The sequence below is a fragment of the Micromys minutus genome (genome assembly GCF_963924665.1).
Source record: "Micromys minutus genome assembly, chromosome: 2".
NCBI lineage: Eukaryota > Metazoa > Chordata > Mammalia > Rodentia > Muridae > Micromys > Micromys minutus.
The window spans coordinates 90,569,250-90,580,393 of NC_137971.1; the positions used below are offsets into that span (position 1 = coordinate 90,569,250).

Consider the following 11,144-nt stretch of genomic DNA (forward strand, 5'->3'; position numbering starts at 1 on the left):
AGATCCAGGTGTGATGACACACACCTTTAATCTGGCACACACCTTCTGTTGGAGACCTATATAAGGACATTGGAACAAGGAAGGCTCTCTCAGACTGCCTGCTTTCTGGGACTTTGCCTACCTGCCTTGTGAGGCTCTGCTGCTAACCCTGTGGAACTGAGCATCTGCTAGATTCTTGGACAACACATCTGCTGTCAGACATTTGTAAGGGATTAGATTACAAACTGTAAGTCACCAATAAATACTTCCTTGCTATATAGAGATTATTCATAAGTTCTGGGACACTAGAGAACCCTGACTAATACAGGTCCCAAGTACTTCTTGACCGTGCTATGGACCCAGCATCACAAATTCTGCTAATGGGATGAAAATTCTACCTCTTCGTAGAGGAAGAGGGAGCACCACTCTGGATGATATACAGAGTTGATAATTTATGCAATGAAAACTGCTTACTGAGCTCACAATGATTACTGTTTACAAAAATTCTAGTTTTGTGTTTGACCACCCTGACCTGTACATCTCAACCTCTCTGGGGATGAATGACACTTTCACAAGTGTTGCATATAACTTATAATGCTTATCAGATAGTAACCTTACAGTGCAAACACTGTAGCAAAGTTACAGTAAAAGAGAAGAGTGGGAATAATTTTACTCTTGTGGATCACCACAACATTAGGAAGTGAATTACCTGTCCAGATAGCATTAAAGCATGGCTGACACCATGGCTCTAGGACCATTAGGAAAGGTTTTGAAGTGGAGAAATACATTTCAAAACCAACAACAGTTACATAGCAGTGTTCAGAACATTCATGAAGAACTGATTAGACATGATGTGCAGAAGAGGACAAACAGAAAGAATGACATCAAATCTGAATGGCCTTGGGTGTCTGTGATTAGACCATACCCATCATCAGTGGCCTCAACAGGAAGGACACAAGCTTAACTTTTTTTTTACAATGTGTGTAATGCTAGAATTTGGCAATCTGCAGAACTAGCCACTTAAACCTAAATCTCTCACACTTGCTTAGCAGAGTCCCCCACTTTACCCTGTCTTCTAAATGAGCAATGAGCAAAAACTTAGGTTTATAATATTAATCCAATATGTCAATATAATGGAATGGACAGCATAGCTTAGACACTGTACAATCTTAGGAACTTGAATGTGCCTCCAAAATGCAAAACCTGGAGCATTAAGGGATAATTTATTACAAAACTTCATTACAAAATGGATTAGGTTTAACTGTTTTTATGGAGATACAAATCTCAAACAAATTTTGTTCTGATATTGTTTATTTTGTATGTGGTTCATGTGTCTGTATTGTGTGTGTGTGTATGAGTGTGTATGTGTGTGTGTTAGGGTTTGAGTGTGTGTGTGTGTGTGTGTGTAAATGTGTGTTTGTTTGTGTAGGAGACTGAGGAATTTAATCCAAAAAAAAAGAATCATGTGTTGAATCCATTACGGAGTGATTCCACATCAAAGTCAGTGTGGACCTTGAGCAATGTTTTCTCAAAAACACAAAGAAAAGGGTAATTTGCCTGGTTTAATCCACCTAGAGGTAAACTTTTTACTCCAGTAAGATTGAATCCTCAAGATGAAATTAACTGGGTGATCCAACATCCTCCAGATACTTACAGGATCAGTGCTGCTTTATAGATACCACACCCAACTTCCTAGTGGTATGTCAGGGATTGGCAACTGTGAGAAGGATTGTAGGCATGGCCACGGGTCAAAACTATATTAGGCTGAAACTTGGGCATGGTTCTCGCATGCAAAAATTTTCTGGTGGGAAAGATTTCCTTTGCTCCCTCAAAAGATGGCAGCAGTGTATTCCAAGAGAGCCTTTTGGAAACATGCTGGCTTTGACCTCCTTCACTTGAGGTCAGTCTCACTGTAAGGTCTTTATTTCTTGCGTGTTCACCACCCGTGCTGTTGCCCCTAAAATCCATTTATAATCCCATCATGAGGGAATCCAGCTTTGTTGTTTCCTGCTGCCTTATACCTGCCTGAGGATGAATCTAGGGTGCTGGGACAGCCTTGTGGAGACATCCGGGATGATCTGCTCTTCTAAGAAGTGGACTCTCATCTTAATGCCTTTAGAGTTTACATGATTAGTGCCAGAATAGTGTACTTCCCCTCCCCCAGGGACAGAAAAGGGATCATCAGATGCAATCACATAGGGCATTTTATTCAAGCTAGCTGGGGTAGCTCTGAGAGCCAGTGTCCAGGAAGAAGGTTTTGGTGATGATAAGCACTCAGTCACAGCAAGGCTTCAAAGAGGGCAGGAAGCTGAGTGGAGGGGTGAGTGTGCAATCATCTAATCGGGAATTTTTTATGGGCTTTAACAGACATGTCTGGTCCTGAAAATCACATCATATACTTAATGATTGCTTCCAACAAATTAGGAAGTTGATAGTGAAGGGGTGGACTTTTAACCTGGTGGTGCAGATATGTTGGGCTAATAGCTTGGAGACACTTCTCTTATTGGTGGCCTAAGGTGGAGATTCTGGCTCAGGTTTTGTTGAGGGTGAAACTTGGAAAGTAAAGATAAATGCCATAAGTGCTGAGCTGTTGGATTCCTGAGTTCAAAGTCAGTTCATGTTCTCCAAAATGGAGTCTGATCTTAAAAGATTTAGCCTGGGACATGTCTTCTATGAAATCTGTTCATTCTAAAGACTTTTTGTGTTCTGGTCCTGTAGCACATCCAGCCCTGTGGTTTCCTGCTGTCCTAGAACTGCCTCTGGGTGAAGCTCAGTCAGTGGAGGAGATGTCTGCCAATGGCATGCCCAGTGTGACTTGGGAGAGGCTACAAAGACCAGGAGCCGGGCTCCAGAACACAGGCAACAGCTGCTACTTGAATGCGGCCCTGCAGTGTTTGACACACATCCCACCGCTTGCTGACTACATGCTGTCCCAGGAGCACTCTCAGAGCTGTGTTTTCCCGGAAGACTGTAAGATGTGTTCTATGGAGGCTCATGTGACCCAGAGTCTCCTCCACTCCCACTCAGGGGACGTCATTAAGCCCTCCCAGATATTGACCTCTTCCTTCCACAAGTACCAGCAGGAAGATGCCCATGAGTTTCTGATGTTCACCTTGAATACCATGCACGATGCCTGTCTTCGGGCAGACGACCAGGCAGAAGTCCCTGCTCAGGACAGCTCCCCGATTCATGACATCTTTGGAGGCTGCTGGAGGTCTCAGATGAAGTGTCTCCACTGCCAGGTCTCCTCATACTCCTATGATCTCTTCCTGGATATCTTCCTGGATATCAGCTCGGCTCAGAGTGTGGAGCAGGCCTTGGAAGACTTAGTGGAGGTAGAAGAGATGCGTGGGAACAACGCCTACTACTGTGAAAGGTGTCGAGAGAAGAGGCCAGCTTCCAAGACCCTGAAGATTCATCGTGCCTCAAAAGTTCTCCTGCTAGTTTTAAATCGCTTCTCGGGTTTCCTGGGAAACAAGTTGAACAGCAAAGTAAGCTACCCGGAGTTCCTTGACCTGCAGCCATACCTGTCTCAGCCTGCTGGACGATCTTTGCTTTATGCCCTCTCTGCGGTCCTGGTCCATGATGGTTCGACTTGTCTCAGTGGACATTATTTCTGTCGTGTCAAAGCCGGTGATGGGCACTGGTATAAGATGGATGACTCTCAGGTCACCAGGTGCGATGCCACTTCTGTCCTGAGTGAGCCTGCCTATGTGCTCTTCTATGTCCAGCAGACTGACATCAAAAACTTCAGTGTCGACATGCAGGAGGGCAGAGTACATGAGGTTCTTGGCCCCGAATATCCCTTGAAGAAATTCAGTAAGAAACAGAAGAATACAGCAGCCAAAGAAACCTCCTTAGGGGAAGGCAAAGTGCTTAAGAAACAAAACCGCCTAGAAGCTATGCAGAACCTCAGGAACACAGACCGAGATCAGACATTCACTGCGACCATGATTCACCAGCCCGGTTACACAGGAAACTGGGGCAAGAATGCTGCAGACAAGGAGAATCAACCCTGGAACAATCCTGACAGGCTCCTCACTGCTCAGATTCCCATGAACACTGGGCAACTCTGTAGTCAGGGAGGTAGGAAAAGATCGAAGAAGAGGAAGAACAAGATGAAGCAGGGGCAGAGGCTTCTGCTGATTTACTAGTGCTCAGCTGCTTGCTCACTAGGATACTGTGGGAACACTGACACCCGAGTCCACCAGGAACAAGAGATTTGGACCGATGTTCCAGGCAGGAAAAAACCCTTCAGGTGGGGTCCTCCTTTCCTCTGCCCTTGCCTGTCTTGTTGACTCTCTAAGAGTGATCTTTTGGATTTGGAAAACAATTGCTCAGGGTGTTGGTACAGCTTAATTTCACAAAAGCTGGATTTCTGGGGGATCCTGCAACGCATGGAATGTGTTCAGACCTGAGACTAAATCTTTCGACCTGGACCTCTCCATGTTTGGAATTTTCACTCAGACAACAAGTTGCTGGGCAGACTGACTCTTACAACTTCTTTTCTGGACAATGCCAAGTACACACTGCAATGGCGTTCTTTTTCTATGTATGTGATCTGTTGTTCTTTGACTAAATAAAATTTGTTCCTTAACAGTCTTTGTCATCTTCATTATGTGTGTAGTATGAATTTTTAGGATAAATATAAATCAAAATATTTGTCACTTGGAAGAGTGTCCTGAACCTCTTAGGGACACTGGTCTTGGAGGTCATCACATACAAGTATTTTTGGAGTTTTTTTTGTTTGTTTATTTGTTTTTTGGTTGTTAGATTTTGGTTTTTGTTTTATGTATTGGATAGATCATGTATTTACATTTCAAATGTTATCCTCTTCCCCACAGTCCCACACCCCAGTCCCTTCTTCAGTGAAGAGGCTCACACTCCCTCCTAGCCACTTGCAACTCATCACTCTGACTTTCCCCAACAGTGAGCACAGGGACCTAAGCAGAAAAGCTAGAAAAAAAATAATGAGAGAGTCCATGGTATTGACAACCCCATAAGAATAACAAAAATATCAACCACCTAACTCTACCCCTATCCCAGAGCTCCAAGAAATTAAAATCCATAAGCCTTTAAATGAGAATTCTTTTGTCCCAGGGAGTTTCCACCTCACCTATGTTTGCTGTGAGGTCATTGGCTCCTCTGTAATCCTGACTGCTAGACTCCTTTCAAGGTTCTGGCTGTGAGACTGAAGGAGAAAGGTCAACTATCCTCACCTGTGGCACCAGTTAATTAGTTGCTCATCAAAGACTAATGGAAAAGGCTGAGGTGCAACTGCAGAGGCACTGACTGCCAAAATGTCTGAGCTCTAATCTCTGCCAAAACTCCATCTGCCTCAGTGTGCCTTTTGATCACAAGGGCCCCAAGTACTTCTTAACCGTGCTATGGACCCGGCATCACAAATTCTGCTAATGGGATGGCAATGTTGCCCTTTCCTAGAGGAAGAGGGAGCACCACTCTGAACGATATACAGAGTTGATGAATGAATAATTCTTACTGAGCTCACATGGGTTACTGGTTTCAGAATCTCTAGTTTGGTGTTTGAGGACCTAGACCTGCTTCTTAAGAGATACAAATTTAAGCAAATTTTGTTCTAATGTTGGTTATTTTCTTTGTGGTTAGTGTATATGTTTGTGTGTGTTTGTGTGTGTGTGTGTGTGTTTCTGTGTGAGTTTGTGTGTTTCATTGAAGAAATGAAACCAAGTTTATGTTCATGATTTGAAGCCATCACTGTATGAAACAAATTTAAAGGTCATTGGGGACCATATTGTTGCAAAAAGAGGCTTGTCAACCTTCAAAAGGCAACCAAAGTGCTGATTCTAATGCAATTGCATTGGAGTTTCGTTATTCAATATAGATCTTGGGCTATACCACCATGCCTCCCACTAGAGAACAGGAGGGGATATAGTTTTATGCCAAAATACTTTTAAAAATCTTTAAATTTATCTTTTTAAAATAATGTTGTAAGAAAAATAAAATAAATTACATTAAAGTAAAAAAAAATTAAAAAAAAGGTTTTCTCAGAAACCAACGATCTGGAGATCTAGGGACACGGGCCTGGTGAGAAGGCTCTGGCTTTAACATGAAAAACAAAATGCACTATTGGGACAATTGGTGCTGATTAGCTGGAACTAAGAAATTAGTGGTAATTAAGAAGAGACCAGCATACTTGAAGTGATATCTTCTGGGAAGTTTTCTCTGAGAGCACAAAGAAGCTACATTCCAGTGGTAGCCAAGGTTGTAACTACTGCTGCAGGTGTACTTAGTAATGTGTAAGAGACACCCAGGTGGTTCTCATTTTGAAGACATGAAGGGGTCAGGCTGAGTCTTGGCACTGTGAGAAGCCATGGAAGTGTGGTATATAGACTGTAAAATTATTCTTGCCAGACATGAACATGGAGGGGGAAGGTTTGAGAGGTGGAGAAGGTCAGGGGAGGGAGGAGGTTAAAAGAGTAAAGTGGGAAGGTGTGATCAGAATACATGGCACACAGGAAGTTCCATAACAAAAACCCATCATTCTATATCACAAACATATGCTGTCATAAAACTAACTGAAAAAAGAAAAACCAAAAAGTTCTCATGGGAAAGTTCTCTCATGAATTCGAGATTAGGTTCTTTTCTGTAATTTTTCTCTTGTCCAATATTTTACTTTTTTACCCAATGTAGTCATTCATACTCTTTCAAGTTAACAGTGATACTCTTATTTTCTATAGAATGCACACCTATAATTTGCAGAACAATCCACTTAGCTTGGTGTGGTGATTTATGATTATTATCCTAACATTTGGGAGGCTGAAACAGGAGCAAGAGTTCAAAGTCAGCCGAACATTTACACTGAAACCTTGTCTTCAAAAACGACAAGAAACAGTCAAACATGCCTCTATCAAAACAAACAAACAAACAAACAAAAACAAAACAAAGCAAAAATTCCAAAACAAAAATAAAAAACCACAACAGCAACAATAACAAAAACTTGCCAAAAGTACATGCAACCCTCCATCCCACCCTAGAGATTACATCCTGAAGGTACCTATGCCTGTGTTTCAGTTTGACAAAGAATACATTAACACATGGTACTCTGTGTTGGATGGGATGCTTTGGATAGAACAAGTTGAGAAAGATCTGATTATGTGGTTCTTCAATAACGTTTTCCTGATACATCCTAGATGCTATTTACATGCCAACTAATACAGCCAACCCAGTTTTAGAAGTTTGCAATTACTTTTTACAGTGAAAACCACGTTAACTTCAGAGTTTGCCTCCTTCTTTCAGTTACTTTCCTGATTTACATGCGCCAATGCTAAATACCACAGAAATGGGCTTAAAAAAATAACCAACATTGGAGCCTAAGTAATGACATTGGGTATCACTCAGTTTTCCCACATGTTACCAGTCTTAGTGAAGATAGTTGAAGAAGCAAGTCATATACTTAGACAGGCTCAAAAGCAAACTCATATACAGATAAATAAAAAAAAAAAGACAGGGAATGCAGGTGAAGAACTAATGTGCTTTCTCTGAGGTTCCTACACTGTTATAATGTTCTCCTAGCAGACGCCTTTGAATATTCTGTTGAGTAGATAAAATGAAGTTGGTGCGATAAATGTATTTTGTAAATATCTTTGTAGGAATCTATCTATCTATATCTATCTATTTATCTATCTATCTGTCTGTCTATCTATCTATCTATCTATCTATCATCTATCTGTCATCTATCATCTATCTATTGTTGTGTATTTGTGTGTGTGTGTGTGTGTGTGTGTGTGTGTGTGTGCTCGAGCACATCACAGGTATATGGGTCAGTGGAAGCCAGAAGAGGGTATCGAATCGACAGTTAGAGGTGACTGTGAATCCCAGTCTTCAGAAAAGGCAGAAAATACTTTTAACCTCTGAACCCTTTTTCCATGCCCCATTTTTTTTCACTTAACAGGAAATCTATGAAGTGTCTCTTTGCTAATAAAAACTAGCTATGACAGCAAATTTTGGGACATCAAGATTGTACAGCCAGCAGGAACTAAACAATAGCATTATTGCAAGAAAGAAGACTCTTCATTATTGGCAGGGCAACAGTGCCTTCATGTGGCTAGGAACTGGAATAGCAGTAAGGAGTGAATTATAGTCCACTGCTGTTTCATGTTTGAAATTTCTCAGCAGTCACCAAGGTATTTCTAAAACCTATGGGTAGACCTGCCACTTCATAAAGATTCTGTACCTGCTGCTTATAGAACATATGGAGCTTTTAGTGGTTAATTTAATAGACCAAAGGCACTAAAACATACACTCTGATTTTCTTTTCTCTGGTGACATTCAAAGTCAATATTAAGCCAATCATATTAGTCAGGCCTTTATCAGGGCAGTAGAAATTCTTGATATTTAACAATCTATTACTTTATCAATGTATATTTGGGTACTGTATTTATATATAAATGAAATATACAAGTCATTTAACTATAGAAGCAGGGTCATACTATGAAATCTGGGATTAAATATACAGTTCAGGTTGTTTTTAAGATTACGCTCCTCATGCTTCCCAAGTTCTAGACCTAAGGATATGTGCCACCATATGTGGCTATAATAACATCAATTTATTTCATCATCTATAGTTAAGTATTAGTTATTGGTTTTTAAAAACAATAGCCTGTGAAAAGTCCTGCCAGAGAAGGAGGCAAGCTGACACAGATGTTCACCTCTCATTCTGCTCCTCCAGTTCCAAGGGCCCAGTCTCATCCCTACTTCTGTAGCAGAGAATCTGCTGGAGTCTTCCTTTCCTCTCTGACCTCATCTCAGATGGACTGAGTGACTTTTCTCCCCCAAATCATTACCTTACCTCAATCTCCAGCACCAGCAGGCATTCCCTGGGAATGCACCAATTGAGCAAGCCAGATTAACAGATACACTAACGGAATACCATCAATCCCTTCCCTCCAAATTAAATTCTCCAGTCTCTTCCCTAACTATGGAACAGAACACCTGCTGCAGCTTTCCTTTCCCCACTGCCCACATCTTTAGATCCCACAGATCATCCTCTCCTAACCTCCTCCACCACTGATTGCTTTAACACAGCACCAACTATAGCAGACAAACCCTGCTAACTACTAGCTGATCCTACCAGAGCAACAGGCAGGTTGTCTTCAGATCTTCCCTTCTCCTTCTATTTCTCAAGATCCAACTTCCAGTCTCATCCCCAGCTCTGTAGCAGGCCTTTTGGAGTGACTTCTTTTATTCTCTATCTCCATTCCAAGGAGGCTAATTGAGCAGATTCTGGTGTAACACTTTGCTTTCTTCTCTCCTGTGAACCCCCCTCAGATCCTATTTCTATCACTATTCCTAAATTTCAACACTCCATATCCAGAATCATATTTTACCTGGAACCCCCAGTAGTCATGCCTGTCAGGGCCACAGAAAAATTCTACCAGGCAACATACAGCTACCACACTATCCTAAAATCTAGAAAAGAAACAGAAACCAAGGACCAATCAGCATTCAACAAAGACAAAACCTGCTATCTGCCCATAGACCCATAATCACCCCAAATCCCAGATGCCTAAATGTCATAAAAACAAAATCAATAATGTTCTGGACAACATGTCTCCACTAGAGTCCAGTAACTCTATTACAGTAGGTCCCTAATATCCCATCATAGGAGAAGCACAAGAAAAAGACCTTAAAACAGCTTTATAAAAATGATAGAGCTCTTTAAAATAGAAATTAATAAATTCCTTAAAGAAATCCAGAAAAACATAAACAATGGGAAGAAATGAAAAAAAAAAAAAACTGTTCAAGACCTAAAAATGAAAATAGAATTAATAAGGAAAATTCAAACTGACAGAATTCTGGAAATGAAAAATTGAACAATTTGAATATTAACTACAGAGGCAAGCTTCACCAACAAAATACAAGAGATAGAAGAGAGAAAGCAACTTATCTGCTGAAGATATGATAGAAGAAATGGATAAAGCAGTCAAAGAAAATGCTAACTTAAAAAAAATCTTGACACAAACATCCAGGAAATCTGAGAAACTATGAAAAGACTAAATCTCAGGATAGTAGAAAAATAAGAAGGAGAAAAAAATCAGGTTAAAGGCCAAGAAAATATTTTCAACAAACTTTATAAAAGAAAAATTTTATAGTTTAAATAAGACGACACCTATAATGTCCCAAAAAAGCATACAAGAGTATCTCTTGACATATAATAAAAAAACTAACTATACAAAACAAAGAAAGCATATTAAAATCTGCAAGGGGAAAAGACCAAGTAACATATAAAGGCAAACCTATTAAAATTACATGTGACTTATCAATGGAAACTTCAAAAGCCAGAAGTTCTGGACAGATGTGGCGAAGACTCTAAGAGACCAGAGAACAGACAGTTATACCCAATAAAATATTCAATCACCACATGTTGAGAAAAATAAAACATTTTTTGATAAAACCAAATTTAAGCAATATTTATCCACAAATCTATCCCTACAGAAAGTGCTGGAAGAAAAATAAAAACCTAAGATGGTTAACTACAACCATGAAAGCACAAGAAATAAATAATGGACCAGAAAAATCAAATGAATGGAAGCACATGATTCAACACACACACACACACACACACACACACACACACACACACACACACACACACACACACACTCAGACTAGACTACCATTACCAAAATAAAAATATTTGTCTATTAGTATCTCTCAACATAAATGATCTCCATTTCCCAATAAAAAGACATGGCCTAATAGAATGGAGGCAAAGGCAGGATCCACTTTTCTGCTACCTCCAAGAAACACATATCCACATCAAAGATAGATATTGCCTCATGCTAAAGGGATATTATATTTCAATCAATTGGACCTAAGAAGCAAGCTGGTGTAGCCATTTAATATTTGACAAAATAGACTTCAAACCAAAGCTGATCTGAATAGTTAGGAAAGGCAATGCATACTCATTAAAGAAATAAAATCAACTAGAAGGACATTAATAATTCTTAATATATATGAGCCTAACATATGGGTGCCCAAATTTATAAAAGAAACACTACTTCAGCTTAAATCATTGACTGACCCTTATACACTAAGAGTGGAGGACTTAAATACTCCACTCTCACCAATAGACAAGTTATTTAGGCGAAAATCTAAACATAAAGATGCTAGAGCTAAAAGATGTT

General features: G+C 40.2%; 1 protein-coding gene across 1 annotated transcript; it reads left to right on the forward strand.

Annotated features, from left to right (window-relative positions):
- Positions 1-2,642: 2,642 nt before the first annotated feature.
- Positions 2,643-4,133, forward strand: LOC308417720 (ubiquitin carboxyl-terminal hydrolase 17-like protein C; the record flags this gene model as incomplete). The annotated part of the gene is made up of 1 exon (XM_080913039.1): positions 2,643-4,133. The coding sequence occupies one exon, from the start codon at positions 2,643-2,645 to the stop codon at positions 4,131-4,133; it is 1,491 nt and encodes a 496-aa protein (XP_080769165.1).
- Between the last annotated feature and the right edge of the window lie 7,011 nt (positions 4,134-11,144).